This window comes from Lagopus leucura, unplaced genomic scaffold, assembly GCF_019238085.1.
Source record: "Lagopus leucura isolate 7727_CA_CO unplaced genomic scaffold, USGS_WTPT01 Super-Scaffold_100157, whole genome shotgun sequence".
Classification (NCBI taxonomy): domain Eukaryota; kingdom Metazoa; phylum Chordata; class Aves; order Galliformes; family Phasianidae; genus Lagopus; species Lagopus leucura.
The window spans coordinates 34,973,090-34,989,907 of NW_024962334.1; the positions used below are offsets into that span (position 1 = coordinate 34,973,090).

Sequence of the window (16,818 nt, forward strand, 5' to 3'; positions counted from 1 at the left end):
GTCACGTGCATGATGCATTCAGCACAATGACAGTTAAGAAGGTAGAAGGTGAGCATTCTCAGAGTACACTACTCAGAGGCAGTAGTGTAGAACAGATGGCTAGCATGGAAGACAAGGATACAGAAATTTTTCTTTATGCGAAAGATTACGAAACTGTTACATGAGTGAGAATGTTTAAGGTATTTCAGAGTAAAATTAATTGTTAGATAAACTAAAAAGAAAAGCAGAAATATTTATTACAGAACACTTTCAGATGTGCAGATTTCCAGTCCTGGTACATGTGAACAGTTCTGTAAGATAAATGCAAAAATAGCAGCAAGAATGAGAATGGGGAAAGGACAGTGAAGAAAGGTTTATAATATATTTTGAAAATATGATTTGCTGTATAAAGCAATATTTTTGTTACAGGGCTATTAGATGTATTTTTAATGAACTAAAAATATTGCCTTAGTCATTAGAGAAATGGAGGTCAGAAGAATAGTTTCCTTACAGCAGAGTTTTATTGATACAGTTCACATAGGTCTTCAAAAGCTAATTTAAACCTGCTCATCTTAGTGCAAGGAGTGCATAGCATCAGAATTAGGGCAAATTTAACAGCAGACAAATTTAACAGCAAATTTGAAGCGCTCTGGAGTGGTTTTTGAAAGGTGCTGAGTATTAATTCTGCTTGCAGTCATTTGAATTAGGAACAACTCGGCCTTGCTGAGAAGTTAAGGTATTAAAAATATTTTTATTTTTAATAATTTTTATAAAAAGATTATAATTTATATATTTAATAATTATAATTAATATTATTAAAATAAATTAAATTTAAATAAATATAAATTAAAATTATAATTAATATTATTTAAATATAATTAATTATATATTATATAATAATAATAATAAATATTATATATATTAAATATATATATAATTATATATTTATATTTTATAAAAAGATATTAAAAATCATGGAGTGTTTGGAGAGCTGGCCTAACGCCAAGGCTTTTGATCCAAAACTAGTCGCTGTTTTTATGCTTCTGGCTGCTGTTTCTGCCTCAAAGACTAAGCAATGATCCATATATTTTGGGTCAAAAAATCCAATGAGATGCCTGAATAACTTCAGTTTACTTTTCATCTTTAGTGTTGGAAGGTGAAACTAAAAAGAAAATTTTATCAGGACAATCTCTGATTTCATCCACACGTGACCTGACCACTTTTAGTCATTTGCTTTGGGATATACCCGTAGAAACCACATTTTTCAGTTCCCATTTCTTCAGGTTCTCAATATGTTCTTTTTTTTCCTAAAGCAAAGAATTTATATCTGAAAATGCAATATCTGAAATTGCAATCTGTGCACAAATATTTTTTAAAATGTCTCCAGGAAATAAGCTTTTTGTATTCAAGTGCTTCTTTCTTTGTCCCTGGGCAGTGGACACTTGGAGACAGTGGGTGAGGGGAGAGCACTAGATTCTGTTCCAAACCCATTCAATTGCTTTCCTGGGAGGAACCTGGCACATCTTTTTGCAGCCTGACATTTGAGGTGCTCAGTCCTTATTAAGTGTCTGGACAAGCATCCAACACTTGTGAAAACTAGGCCAGACCTCTGCCTGTGTCTGTTTCTCTAGCTATGGAGTACTGAAGATGCTGTTCATTCATCATTATTAAGAGCTTTGACATCAACAGAGAAAAAAATACCTTGGTGACTCTGTATTTCACCACATTATTTGTTGGACAATTTTTTTTTTCCCATAGCTGAAATTTTGGAGTCTCTTTCTACGTGTACATTTCATTCATACTGTGACTTCTGGGATGATTACTTCTTAAACATTTGTCTTTTCTAATTTGCTGTGGTGCTGCCTCTCTCAGAGGCAAAGGTGATAAACCTTTCCAGAGATGTTTTCACTTTGCTGTCAGACGATTTTAGTGACCTTTTCAGGACACAGTATGCACTGTGTAACAAGATTATTGATCTTTCTCTACGTGTGAAATATGTAAGCTGTGGTGTACTGAGGTTAGCATTACTTTGTCTGAAAATACAGTATTTCTCACATGGCTCAGCCATGATTGATAGTGCTGTGGCCTCTGTTATGCTCACATGGAGGTTATTTCACAGGGTCTGTGAAACTAGTTTTGCAACAATAGGCGCGTGTTGTACCAGAGCTCCTTACCTGTGTGTGCTGTACTAAACAACTGTCCAGAAATGCAGGAGCTGTGAAAGGAGGAGGAAACTGGCTTATTTGGATCTTCACACCAAATTTTCATTTAGAGGTGTTCTTGTTCATTGAGTTGATTGCCATGAGTCAGCAATGTACTCATTTGTACTTTTTCTGTACTATCTGATAGATACTGTGGTGACCTGCAGATGCTGCAGCTGAGATTTGAGCTTGTAAAGGTCGGTGTCAGCAGCAGAGGCATCTGCCATTTTGTGCTGCCAGAGGAATTTCACTACCCAATTCTGCCCAAGCTAGCAGGATACTGTGGTGGTTGTGGTTGGCTGAAACACTGTACTTTCCAGTCCAAAGTTGCCTTTAGTATGGCTAAAAAATGAAGACAAATGCCTCCAGATGGGCCACTTTCTAATCAGCTTTTACAGGTGGCACCTTTCAGTATGAAGCTTGGCACTGCTGTGTATGATCCCCTGGTCAGGCCTTGCTCACAGCAGCCTCTGCACTGCAGCATGCAACAGTTCTCCTTAGACCTGATCCAAAGCTGAGGAAAAAGAATGGGGATATTTCCTGTCAGCTTCAGCAGGCTATGAAGCCGCTACAGATTTGCATTTCATATGTAATCTGTAAAGTTACATGTGCAAAAAGAGCTGGTGTTGATGCACCTGTCCTTCTGAGAAAGTGAGAGCCCTTACAGCCCTTAGCTAATCTTACAGATCATAGAATCATAGAATCACCAAGGTTGGAAAAGACCTAAATGATCATCCAGTCCAACCATTCGCCTATTCCCAATAGCTCCCACTAAACCATGTCTCTCAACACAACATCCAGCCTTTCCTTGAAAGGAACGCTAAGATGCAGACTGTCTGCAAGGCTTTAAAGTGTTTATCCCTCCTTGTGAGAGATGGATGTGAAGCAGCTTGCTAGTGTGGACCCTAAATACCAGCATGTACTTGGGACTGCATTTAATCACAGTTGCTGATTGGGGTAATTTGGAATAAGTCCCATAGTAGATGTCAGTAGTTAAGATGGATTGCATGGTGGAGGTGATAGCTAGTAAAGGGATAGGTTGGAAGTAAATAGCTCTCATGTTGTCTAGAGCCAGATTTGTTAGCTTTGTTCACTGACAGTTCTTTCTCAGCTTCTCAAAGCAGCAATAATCCCACAGTTCCAAAATGTTCATAGACTCAGGAAGTTGTGAGGTGAGGAAGTTTGCTGATGGTGTTACATTACTCTGAGTGTCAAGGAAAGGGCAGACCAAAGAATTCCGGAAGGACTGTATGGGACGGAGGTTAAATAATGCAGCTTAAATAACACAGTCTAAATAATATAGACTAGGTATGCACAGTGATGTGTATGGAGACAAAGACCAAAGCAAACAGAGCTTCACTTATGAAATTACTGGCTTTGTGCTGACTTGTGCCATTCAAAAGCATCATTTCAGTGTTCGGTTGCATTTAGGTATGTAAAACAAATGTTAGGAATAATTAGGAGAGGCGTAGATGCTGAACAGAGCACATTGCCATCCCATAGTTTTCCCTCATCTGTGCAGTTCTGGGTCTCTAAATTCAATGAGAATGCAATACACATGGAGAAGAGTGAGCAAAGGAAGGGAATGCCTGACCTGAAGAATGAGCACCATGTAGGTTATCAGTCTGCAGACTGGAAAACAGATGACTTGCCAGCAGTATGGTGTACATCTCTTGCTCAGAAGTGGCACAGAGAAGTGTGGCTAGGGCTCAGCTATTTGGTGTCTCTTCCAAAGCATGAACAATAAATGAAGCTGGTTTGCATTAAGATTCAGAACAAAAGAAGTTTCTTCATCAGGTGCACAGCAGATCTGGGAAAATTATTGCTGAAAGGTGTTGCAGAAGCCAAAATTCCACCTGAGCTTGAGAAGAAGCTGAAGTAGTAGCTGGAGGGGAAATCCCTTAAATAATCTAAATACAAGGAAGCCACATTCTGCTCAGAAAACCCCTTGTTGTGAAAATACTTGCAGCTAAGGATTGTCTGGAGAAGGATTATGGATATGTTCTTGTCTTGCTCTTCCTCTTTCCTCAGCATCCATTTGTGGCTGGTGTCAAACCAGGATACTGGGCTCACAGACCTTTAATCTTACACTGTGGGTGTTGTTGTGAATGGGGTTTAGGCAGGCTGCCCAGAGGCAAGGTATACTGCAGCCCTTCAGAGCTCCACAGCTGCATATCCTTTGGCAGGTCTATGCAGCACCTTGACCTGGCTTGCCCTATGCCATATCCTGCTCTGCCGTGTTTATATAGTGTGCACTTTCTTCCAAATATTTTTGCATGTTGAAGTGTAGGTGTCTATTTTATTTATTTTTTCTTTTAGTAAAAGCCTGTTGAAGATACGTGTGGTGTTTGAAAATGTCAGGAGTCACATAGACCCATTGGATTTAGCTGTCAGGAAAAGGGAAAAGAAATCCTTGTCTTCTCAAATTTGAAAGCTTTGGGTGCCATCTACTGGACTCAATAGGACCTTGCACACTGGAGCAAAATTGCTGAGTACTTTTTAAAAGGTGCTGGAGGAGTTGAATTTTCCCAGGATTGCAGTGTTTTGTTGGAATCCCCCGTTTCTCTGTTGGTGGTAATGTAACCTGCCTCCATGGGATGTCTGGTGCTGCACAGAGAAGTGCCTGCATACAGTTACCTTTTTGTGATTGTTCCTTGGGACACATCTGTTACTGCCAATCCCCTTGAGAGTAATATCTCTTTGTTTTACCTTCTTCACTTACCTCCCTGATGTATTCACTCTTACTCCATGCAGTGATGACACAGGGCTTTGGCAGCAATGCTGTCCAGCTCTGTGGGCACGTACCACAGCCTCCCATGTCCTCACGCTGCATGTGAGGCCATACTGCACACTGTTGGGTTACATGGTAACATGGCTTCAGTTCCTTTTTTGAGTCATGTCAAGGCTGGTTCAGCACAAGGAAAGGAAGCCTGGTGTCTGCATTGCTGAGGCAGGAGCAGGGGCGTGTGGCTGAGGAGCAAAACCTCTGCGTTCAGTTCTGCTTTTGAACCCTGGTACCACCCAGCCATGGCCAGGGTTTGGCATCAGCCCTGGGGCCAGCCCTGCCACCAGCAGACATCTGCTAGTGGACATGTGTCTGCTCCCTCTGTGCCATACCAGCACCTTGCCAGCCTGAGCTGGTGGCTGCTCTGCCTGTGCTGTGCTGGTCCCATGGGGCTAGAAGCTCTGCTCCTATCTGGGGTTTAATGATGTGTGTGTGGCAAGTCGTGGCCACTGGTTGGAAGGGACATATTGAGTGTTTTGACTGCAGTGAATCCTCAGAGCATACTTTGCTGCAGTTTTGTGTATTTGCAAGATTTCACTAACTGTGCACTTACAATTTATGGCAATTTAAATAGAAATGAATGCAGAAAGGAGGGATAAGGAAGCCTCTTATCTCTTTATTTTCCTTGTATATCAAGAGATGGCAATCAAGAGATGGCAGTAGAACATCCCATTCGTGCTATTGAAGACCTGCAGCCATCCCTGCTATAGCAGATGAAGCAAATTCCTTCCAAGTCCTAGAGAAGATGTTCAGTCTCAGGCAGGCAAACAGCATGGCATTTTGGGGTCTTTGAGTTGCAGCAATTCATCATAACATATCACTGCTACACTGAGCAGTAAGGGGAAGAGAATCTGGGTTCTGTTCTGGAAACTGTTCAGTTTTTTGATACAAACAAATGGAAATGGTTACTTCTGATAGTGTTGTATTAATAATCTTCTGCCTCGAGCATGTGGCATTTTGACAAAACTATCAGCAAACAGAGAGTAAAGCAGAATAAAAATGTGTAGGAAGCTCTGTCTAGGCCTAAAGTAGGGCAGTGAATTAGAAGGAAAGATCTGTTTCTGCTGAGAGGTTATGCTTATCCAAATTTAACACGCCTTGTGGGATCTAATTATGTTCAGTTTCTGTCTGGATGCTTTATGTATGACAAACAGCAATGGAAAACATACTTTGTTCTGGTGTTTGTACATTGAGCACTAGACCTTGAACCATGGCACTTCTTCACTACATAGATTTCTTCACTATTAGATTTCTGTAGCCCTTATGTTCATGCTACAGTACATTAAAGTTCTTTCGGTCAAGTGTTGCCAATGGTAATTCGTGTATAGTTCACGACCACCATCTTTTTCATGTTTTCTTACTTGTTCTTTTTGCTGCTTCTTTTTCTTTCAAGTAATCTTCATGTTAACAGGATGCCTACAGGCAGCGTTTTCAGTGAGGTCACTGTGTAGTTTACACTGTGATGTGATGTTTGCATTTGTATCATTTTGTGAACTGATATCTTACAGCATCCCCAGATTCAAAAGGAGTCACAATATATCAAATACTTATGCTGTGATGATCGAGCCACCCTGCATCAGTGGGTAACAGGAATAAGAATTGCCAAGGTGAGATTAAAAGTATATTTACTTAAATATATTTTCTGTGAAATCCTGTGTCGTGTTATCATCTCAATTGGAGATACTGTGACAAGAGTGGACGTGTGTGTTCATGCTGATTGTACCATAGGAAGAAAGAGCAGAAGGGCATTACCAGCATGGCTTTGCTGAATGTTCCTGTATTCCAGCTATCAGTGTGTGAATTCCGCAGCTATAAAGTTCCTACTCATAAAACTCACTCCAGTCATCTGGTATATAATGCCATGGATCAAGTTGTGTGAATTCTGTTCAGTCCAGCTGTGACGTATTTCAGACACTTCTACCCAAATTGATGAGAGATAAAAAGAGATAATCTATTGAGCGTGGTTGGATTTAAAGCCAAATTTCAAGATGTTTACAGATAGTGAAATGCAAAAAAAAAAGAGAGAATGATATCAGTATGACTGCATTTGATCATAGTGATGGGGATTCCTGTTTTATTGTGATGTTAGGGAGATGCTTTCCGCATGGTCCTGTACAGAAATAGGGGCTCCACTTGCTGAAAGGTGCTTTTTAGCAAAACTAAACAAGGAGGTAGTGGAGTTAGAAAAGCTGTCGAAAAGCAAAATGAATGGTTGACTTATTTCAAGCCTAATGCCATGCTTGTTTGTATTGTTTTGATTGTTTTGCAGTATGGCAAGACGTTATATGATAATTACAAATGTGCAGTGAAGAAAGCTGGCTTGTCTTCTCGGTGGACAAATCAAGGGACCGTGGAACCAGCTGCCCCCACAGGATCCTTATCAGCAGGTACCATGCTTTCAGAGCAGTGGAAATCGCATTTATTGCTCTCTTAATTATCAGCGTTGGACATAATCTTTGTTCAGAAAATTGTCCATGGATTCAGCAAGATAATATCTAGTTCTAGACAGCTCAGTGTAGCTCTGACCTATAACCAGCTAGCTGCAGAGCCCTCATTTTGAAATTACAATTGGAAGAGTACAGACAGCCCAGTAAAGGTCAATTTAAATCTGTACAATTTAATTAGGTATTTTTCTTTTTGCAGCTTTTCCTTCAGTGAGTAAAAGGTGTGAGAGGGCTGTTCTGAGAACTGTCATTTCAGAAAGGGACTGTCAGGGTGAACCCTTCTTTTTCTTAGCCTTTTGCTCATTTGCCTGATAACAGACTGGGTGTGAAGAAGAGGAGACAAAGGAGGAAAGCACTGTGTTATTCTCTACCTTTACTTTTCTAGTAGCTTCATCAGTTTACTGTTACCCATTGTATTATTGCACAGATGAAACAGTGCATGGTACTAGCTGTAACTTGCATTGATGTTTTAATGATTGCTTTTTTGGAAGGATGTGCTGGTGGAGTACCTGTGTCCATAAAGACAGTCAAAGTCAAAATCAGTGTTGGGCACTACTTATTCCACTAGTTATCTGGTGTCTAATGTGTGCTACTACAGATCAAAACCCTATGAACACCTCTCAAAGGTCTCAGTTTGCCTTTTCTCAGTACAATGGAAGAAGTACATTTGCTTTGCAGTCAAATCAGGCTAATAAATGCCCACTTGTGGTAGAAAGAGTTAGTGACAGACTGTTAGCCACACATGGGTGCTGCAGTGAGAATGGGTGGGACAGAATCTTGGAGCACATTGTGTTCTGGTGTTGATGGCAGAAGAGAGGTGGCCAGCCAGAGGAGCTTCATGCTGGTGCTGTGGTCATGCTGGATAGGGACAGGATCAAGGTCTAATATTGTTCATGCGTATTTGTATAAATTGAGATCTTGACTAGAATCCAGGAAAATGACGTGTGGCCATAAAATATACTGCTAATCTCAACTAATGGATCCCATTAGGTAGTTAAGCAGCCTGGAAAGATCTTAGCCATGTATGTTGTCTCTATGAAAATGTCTTTGAAGGATCATTAACATTCTAATGGAGGCAAGTAAGTGTGATTCTTGCTGTCTTACAGTTGTCATTACTGCTTTTTTATGAAACCTGATTCCCAACTATCATGTTATAACCTTAACTGTCTGACTGTGAGCAGTTGTTGGCTTCTGTTTAAGAAATGGAGTTTTCTAGTATACTGTGTTTGCCAGGTAAGGCACTACACCTTGCAGTGTCTAATGTGGAGCTCTATTTGCCTCATTTCACTGAGTTAAATTTCAGTATCACTGAAGGCAAAAGTGCCTTTGAGCAGCGTGGAGCCCAACCTCCTGCTCTGCTACAGGCAACAGAAGAACTGCAGAGTGATGATAATTCGCTCTGCTTGAGAGCCTGCCCTCTGAAACCAGGGATGAGCATCTCCTTCTGCTGAGCACTTACAGCCACAAGATTGATTTCACCTTGCTATTTAACTTCCCTGCCAGTCCTTCAGCAAACTGAGACTGCAGTCAGTATGATCTAAATGGTACTTAGGATTAAATATGCTGGATGGCATGTAGGCACAGGCATGAAACACAAGGACTTCAGACCTGTTGTCCCCTGAAGCCAATATAACCCTAGTAAATTGAATACAATGCAGAGTTTGTCTTACTTTTTTGTCAATTGTGTGGTTTGCAAGCATGGCAATGAAAATAATTTATTGTATTTCCTATCATAATCACAGAACCTCTTTGCTAATCAGAAAACTACATGTTAATATTAAAACTGCTTGTACTTATACTGCAGACAGTTAAGGGTTCATTTGTGTCCAGAAATCACAAGAGTGGAACTTTACTGGACCTCAGAACTGTAAATTATGATGGAGTTTAAAGCAGTCATTAAGATTAGCAAATGTGCATATTTAGACACCAAACACTATCTACTACTTTGATATGTTCGGCTTCCATATAGCCCAGACTAAACTGGAGAGTTTATTTAATCCTCATCAGACTATACAGAGGCTGGGGAATTTCTTCCTTAATTAAAACCACAATTTTTATGTTTTTTCACATTCAGTTACACCATCTGACAAGGGTCAGATGTTTATATACAAGCCATTTGTTTATATCCTTTACAAACACATTAATAGTATGCAGAAGTTTTGCAGAGCTTTAGTTTAGCAAGCTTCCAGAATTTTGCTAATCTGAGAATTCAGTGAGGTTCACAAACCTTCCATGATTCCAGATGGGACGAAAGGCTCAGACCTGTTAGCTCATTTAGGAAAGAAAATAGATCAGCCCATCTGTAGTACTTCAACTCCTCAGCAGTCATAACTTACTGATAGGAAACGATGGCACTTTTAGTCTCTAATCTAAAGGGAAAAACGTGATAAAAAACAAAAATGTAGTTAATAGTACAGCACACACCACAGATTTCAAAGTGCTCTTCTGAAATAGATAGATATTTAAACAGCTGAAGGCTGGAGAGTGACTTTAGCTATGCCTGTTTGATTTCTATGTAGCTTCTCTTCCAAAGCCAGCTCCCCTGCTCTACTTCTGTGTCAGCCCAGGCTATCCTCCTCTGAAATCACCATTCACAGTAGTCAAAAGGAAAGGATCTCCATTTGTAGTTATGCACCATGGTAATTTCTGCCACATGTCTCCATAGTTCCTCTACTTGTTTTTCCTATAGGTTTATCAGCTACAATCATGGAGACATGTGGACAGGTAAAGCTAATATCTGTCATGTTTATTTTCCTAAGGAAATGAGTTGAGTATGAAAAGTTGCAAAACAAGCCTGAAGTAGAAAAGACATCCTCATGGATTTTACTGAATTACTTAACACCTGTAATAAGTGGTTCCTTTGTGGAAGTTGTAAAGGCTTTTAATAACCTTTTTCTTAGTTTGTTATCCACTGATTGTGGGTAGTACCACAACTAAGGGTTCAAGGGTGTAACCTTTCCCCTCCCTCCTCCATTTTGTCACAGGAGCTGTTCAGGCAAATGGACAGATTCCCCGGGTCATTCTTCCCTCCAGTGCGGAAGTTGCAGAGACTCAGAAGAAAGTGGATCCACCAGAGGCTCAGGTGAGCAGTTACGAGCAGTGCACTACTTGTGTGTCACCTATGAACCAGTTCTCCAAGTCCGGTTTTCTCTACCCAATGTCTTCCCTTCTCAAAGTACCTATGTGCAGTTGTGACAAGGATTTGATTTTGAGCAGGGCAGCTGGCTCCTCCTTCTGCTTTACACCCTGCAAACAGTGCCCTTTGCACAAAAGCCAAGGAGCCATCAGCTGGAAGTGAAGGGACAGCCATCTGCCACTTTCATTCTGCAGAACAAAGCTGTGAGTTCATACAACAGGAATAGGAATGTGCCTGCTAGGATGGCCTCAGGGAGTCCGCACAGCTGAGGATGTGCATGTTAAAAAAGAAAAAAGCTGATGTGTGAAGAAGGGAGGTGGTGTCGATCTGCCTGAGGGTAGGGCGGCCCTTCAGAGGGATTTAGACAGGCTGAACCGCTGGGCTGAGGTGAATGGGATGAGGTTCAACAAGGCCAAGTGCTGGGTCCTGCACTTTGGGCACAACAACCCCATGCAGTGTTACAGGCTTGGGGATGAGTGGCTGGATGAGTGTGAAGAAGAGAAGGACCTGGGGGTGTTGGTTGATGCTTGGCTGAACATGAGCCGACGGTGTGCCCAGGTGGCCAAGAGGGCCAATGGCATCCTGGCCTGCATTAGAAATAGTGTGGCCAGCAGGAGCAGGGAGGTGATCATCCCCCTGTACTCAGCTCTGGTGAGGCCGCACCTCGAGCACTGTGTTCAGTTTTGGGCTCCTCACTACAGGAAAGATGTTGAGGTCCTGGAGCATGTCCAGAGAAGGGCAACGAAACTGGTGAGGGGTCTGGAGCACAGGGCTGATGAGGAGCGGCTGAGGGAGCTGGGATTGTTCAGTGTGGAGAAGAGGAGGCTCAGGGGAGACCTCACTGCATTCTACAACTCCTGAAGGGAGGCTGCGGTGAAGAGGGATTTGGCCTCTTCTTCCAGGCAACGAGCAGGACACGGGGTAATGGCCGCAAGCTGTATCAGAGGAGGTTTAGGTTGGACATAAGGAAGAACTTTTTCTCTCAGAGAGTGTTCAGGCACTGGAATGGCTGCCCAGGGAGGTGGTGGAGTCGCCGTCCCTGGCGGTGTTCAAGAGGCGTCTGGACGACGTGCTGTGTGATGTGGTTTAGTGCTGGTGGAGGCAGTGGTGATGAGGAGACGGTTGGACTGGATGATCTTGTAGGTCGTTTCCAACCTTGTGAGTCTATGATTCTATGATTCTAAGTAAGGGAAAACATGTTTTCAGCAAACCCTAACAGCATTCTTTTGTTAAGTTTCAGATTTTACATGCTTGCTCCATTTCTGTCTGTAAAAAATATCAGCAGAATAGAGCATGAGGATTTCAAAAGTATTTATGTGTTGTACAGAAAAATGCCGTTTGTTTGATGGAAGGTTATCAGTGATATCCTTACATCATGCATTAAGTGCATAGGACGTGTGGAACTCAATTCCTAGAATTTTTGCCTCCTCCTCTGTGTGTCATATACTTCTTTCTGTCTGACTTCCTCCTTTCAAAAGATCTGTTTCTCTGCTCTGAACCTTACTTCCTCTGGAATAGATTGTGTTCTCGGAACTCAGCCAGTGGTTCCCTCCTCCTCCTCAGTGTCTTGTTTACTTCCTTCTTTTTAATGAATGAGTGAGAGCAAGAGAAGGCAAGCTTGTTATGTATGGTTAATGCCAAAATTAGGACTGCTGACTGCTGGGCAGTAGAGTGCTTTTCACTTGCAAAAACTCGTAGCTTCTATAAACCTGGGATCGGAGGGTTCATTTGAAATCTTTAAGGGTAGACTGAGCTGTAGCTGGAGCTCTAAGCTTGCTGGATTTAAACTAGTAAATCAGCATAACTAGAAGTGAATGGCTTGAGCATTGGCAGAGAACCTCATGAGGTTCAGCATATCCAACTGCAAGGTGTTGCACCTGGGTCATGGCAACCCCCACTATCAGTACAAGCAGGGGGAGATAAGGATGGAGCACAACTCTGCTGAAAAGGACCCGGGCTGGATGGCAAACTGGACATGAGCCAGCAGTGTGCTCTCGCAGCCCAGAAAGCCAACTGTACCCTGGGTTGCATCAAAAGAAGCGTGGCCAGCAGGGTGAGGGAGGTGATCTTGCCCATCCACTCTGGTGAGGTGAGGCTCATCTGAAGTACTGTGTCCAGATATGCATTCCTCAGTACAGGAGAGATACAGACCTGTTGAGGTGCATCCAGAGGGATGGAACAACTCTCCTATGAGGACAGGCTGAGAGAGCTGGGGCTGTGCAGCCTGAAGAAGAGAAGGCTCAGTATCTACAAGGGAGCTGTAAAAAAGGAGACAGACTCTTTAGCAAGGTCTGCTGTGATAGGACAAGGAGAAATGGTTTCAAACTAAGAATATATAAGTAAGCTTTTTACAGTAAGGGTGATAAGGCACAGGATGCCCAGAGAGATGGTGGGTGCCCCGTCTATGGAGGCACTCAAAGTCAGGTGGACAGGGCTGTGAGCACCTGATCAAGTGCAGATGTCCCTGTTCATCCAGGGGTGCAGGGCAAGATGACCTTTAGGAGTCCCTTCCAACTCAAACAATCTGTGATTCTATGAATGTGGTGGAAAGCTTATGTTTCCAGGGAAGCACGCTTCTCCCCAGGTTTACAAGAGTAGACAGCATGTTTGTATAGTAACTGTCAACAGCTACTGACTGCCACCTGAAAAAATCAGAGAGAAAATTATGTTCAGATATTGCCAATTATTTATATATTATTTATATTGCCAAGGCTTTATTTATCTTCGATGTTAACTAGCAAACACAATTTAAAAGAAAATCTACATCATAATTTGCCAAAACAAACATAACCATAACAAACAGCTATTCTGTTTTTTCCTTACTTGTGTGATGGATGGTTTGATTCATTTTTTACTTTAAAAAGCTATTGGAGCATTTGACCTTGCGAACACGGCTGGAACCCAGTGGCCTCAGGGACAATTTGGCTGCTTTTGGAAGGAGAGCGTGAGTGTTTTGCCCAGCCCTTCCCAGCCCCTTGCCTGCTCCCCACTGGAGTCCTTCACTGTAGCCATGCACAGAGCTGATGCAGGCAGCTTTCACAAGCACTCTGCAGCACTCTCTCCTACACAGAGGTGCAGTGCTCTGCAGGTGGGTGCCTGTCACACCGTGCTCGCAGTGATGGGCACTGTGAATCTGGACACAGGAACCTTGAAATCCCAGGTATGTCCATCTTCCTCCCCTTCCACTCCTGTTGTGTGCAATGAGTTTGGTACAGAGAGGTGGCTTCATGTTTTTAACTTTATCCAGAGACTCCACAGTCACAGTTAGAACAGGAAATGGTAGTACAGTGGTGACAAGAAATAAAGCTGTATCTGCTTTTTATGCCCTCAAATCTTGTTTGGTATTCCCCAGGATGTAAAAAAAAAAAAAACCACCACAGAATTTTCTTTAAGGTTTTCATGTTCTCAGAGAAGGAACAGCCGTGGGGAACATTGAAAAAGTATTTTTATATGTCTCACTAACTGCAATTCTTTCAAAATTTAAAAGCACTAATTTTCTACGGACAACATTCAAAGAAACACAGTGAGTGCTGCCCTAAACATGGAGGTTTCCACTGCCAGAGCTCTGTGGGCAACAAAACACGATTTGCATTCCTCAGGCAAAATGTGCCTCCTTTCCCTGTCTGGGCAGTGCCATTAGTTTACACACCCACTGACTTTGTTCTTTTACTCCTTCTGCTTAAGGCAAATGACATCAGTGCAGCCGGCCTGGCACCGCCAGCACTGAGGCAGAAACAGCTGAATAAGAGGAACTCGCTGCAGCCTCCTCCTCCACCTGAACGGCGGTCATCGGCTGTTAGTGCTTCACCAGTCCTACCCTCCAAAGTGAAACGGGACAGCGGTATTTTCCTAACAGACCCAGAAAGCTTTCCGGCACCACCGCCTTCCCTGATGCTCAATTTGCCACCACCGCCAGCACCAGCTGACCTCTGTGAACCTCCTCCTGATTTTGTGCCTCCGCCACCACCCCCATCCATCAGCAGCAGCAATGCAGACCTGCCGCCACCCCCTCCGCCTCCACCCGTCTCCAATAAGCCTCCAGCTCTGACAAAGAAACCCGTGCCGCTTCCCCCAAAAAGGCAAGGGAACGCGGTACAAGACGGAGAGCCGAGAGCAGCTGGGCCGCCTCAGATCGGGGGTGGAGGCAGGCAAGCAGATTTCATGTCTGACCTAATGAAAGCTCTGGAGAAGAAAAGGGGCGGCAGCTCCTGATGTGAGGACAGGTGGACTTTAAGCCAGAGCTGCTGTTGCGTCACCGAAGGTCGTGCTGGATCAGGCCCTATCACCAGAGGAATTCTCTGAGAGTTCCCCCTGGGGGGTCCAAGAAGTGAGGAGGTGCCCTCTGCCTCCCACTTTCCCCCACAACCTGCTCCTTCCTCACCCCACACACCCTAATGACCCCCCAGCAGCAGGATGTCAGAAATTGGCTGCAGCCTCTTTCTACTCCGTCTTGTGGTGGAGCAGCACTCAGTGCTGGCCAGTGAGTCGCATACTTCTGTGGCTCCTCTTCTGTAGAATTAGAACCAAAGGAAACCACACAACAGCAGTCTTGTGCCTAAGAAGTGGGATCGTCCCTTTTAACAGATTTCCCCTTAAGGGTTCTCTTTTAGAAAACCCCACACTATTTTATTTTCACAATCAAAAGATACCCTCCCCCCTCCTTTCTTTCCCCCAAAAGCAGCCTGTCTTTAAAAAAAAAAATATATATTTTTTTTTCCCTCCCCTGTTGCTGCCTTTAAATCTCATTTATTTGATTAATTTTCAATAAAGAAAAATTCTTACCTCAAAACTCAAAATTGCATCCCCCCAGTAGCAAGGTTGTCATCTCTTCGTTAACATTTGTCTTCAATGTGTACCTAAGAGTAGTCTGTCTTCATAAAGACTTTATCTCATACCTGAGATGAATACATCTCTTCCTACTTTTTTCCCCTTTGTTCTCCCTTTAATTCTCTATTGTTCATTTAGATAGCAGTCACTCTTAGTGCTTAAATAAAAATAGCTTCTGTTTTGTAACTGCAGCGTCGCAGTTAATTACCTGGATTTGATTCCTTGCAGGGAGTTTTTGCCTCTCCCTTTTTGGTCCCCTACTTCTGTTTCTCCCAGTCTGTCTCACGCACAGAGCTGGATGTGTTCCCGCACAGACGGGTGGATTGGGTACAGACTGCCAGGGCATCATGTGGGGATACATGAGCAGTTTAAACAGGGCTCACCCACCCACTGACTAAAAGGAGGAGGATTAAAATTAAGGGTTAAAATAACAACATAGGATCCATATCTCTCATTTGTTTTCCATATCTAACTGGTATGAACATTCTGCAGAACCACTAGCTGCAGAGGGGCTGGGGGTTTTGTGCCCAGTTATTGAGAGTGCAGAGGTTTGATTCAGACAGGAGAACAGCTGTCTGCTATCCAACCACTTTTAAACCAAATGAATTTTCTCTTCTGAAAAATATACTCAGTGTCAACTTAAACCATGGCTGCACAAAAAGCCACTTTCCCTGTTGACAGAGCACTGAGATTTTCACACAGCTTTCCCAGCATTCACTCTTCTCCCGAGAACACTCAGCCTCCTGCCCCATTTCCTCCTTTTTCTTTTGCTTCAGCACAATAAACTCAATTTTATACATTTCACATTCTCAGTCAATCATAACCCACATCTTAACACTTCACAAGGAAAACCAGTTGAGCTGTCTTCAAAACAAGAAGAATGAAAGCCTACACAAAACTCCAGAGATCAATGTCTGCATGTGAGGCTCACCGCTGCTGAATCTCCTGGCAGCCCTCTGGTGTGGAAAGGACAGCACAAACACCTCAGCCAGCCTCAGTACTGCTCCTCCCCATCTGCTTCTGCATCACTGTCATGTTTACATAATGTGAAGCAAGAGGCAGCTCCAGATCATCAGGCAAAGCCAATGTAAGAATTTCAGGAAGTATGTCAGGAAACCCAGTATTAACACTTACACTGTAATCATTAACCACCATGAATTAAAACCCAGATATAGAAAGTCAGCTGGTACAAAATTCTGAGCAAGATGTGGGCTCACTTCTCTGTGGTAGTGTTGAGATAATTTCATGTGTTTTTCAAGTGTTCTTTTTCATGCACTTTGAGAAAAAATAGAAACTTAAGATGATCATGTGGCACAAGTCTCAATCAGAGAATGACAGAACGGCTGGGCTGGACAGGACCTTACAGCCCATCCGGTTTCACCTCCTGCCATGGGCAGGGCTGATCCCCAGCAGATGCTGCTGCCCAGTGCCCCATCCAACCTGGAG

General features: G+C 42.9%; 1 protein-coding gene across 2 annotated transcripts in view; it reads left to right on the forward strand.

Annotated features, from left to right (window-relative positions):
- The window catches only part of LOC122189269 (amyloid beta precursor protein binding family B member 1 interacting protein), a 59,420-nt gene extending 44,182 nt beyond the window's left edge, over window positions 1-15,238 (forward strand). The window contains exons 11-15 of one of the 2 annotated variants that reach the window (XM_042888241.1): window positions 6,474-6,572; window positions 7,235-7,352; window positions 10,394-10,491; window positions 13,410-13,489; window positions 14,230-14,370. In XM_042888241.1, coding sequence (XP_042744175.1) covers window positions 6,474-6,572; window positions 7,235-7,352; window positions 10,394-10,491; window positions 13,410-13,489; window positions 14,230-14,272 — 438 coding nt within the window. In that variant the 3' untranslated portion in view covers window positions 14,273-14,370. Of the gene's footprint in view, window positions 1-6,473; window positions 6,573-7,234; window positions 7,353-10,393; window positions 10,492-13,409; window positions 13,490-14,229 lie in introns of both variants that reach the window. The other variant, XM_042888240.1, reaches the window with a different exon arrangement.
- Window positions 15,239-16,818: the final 1,580 nt, after the last annotated feature.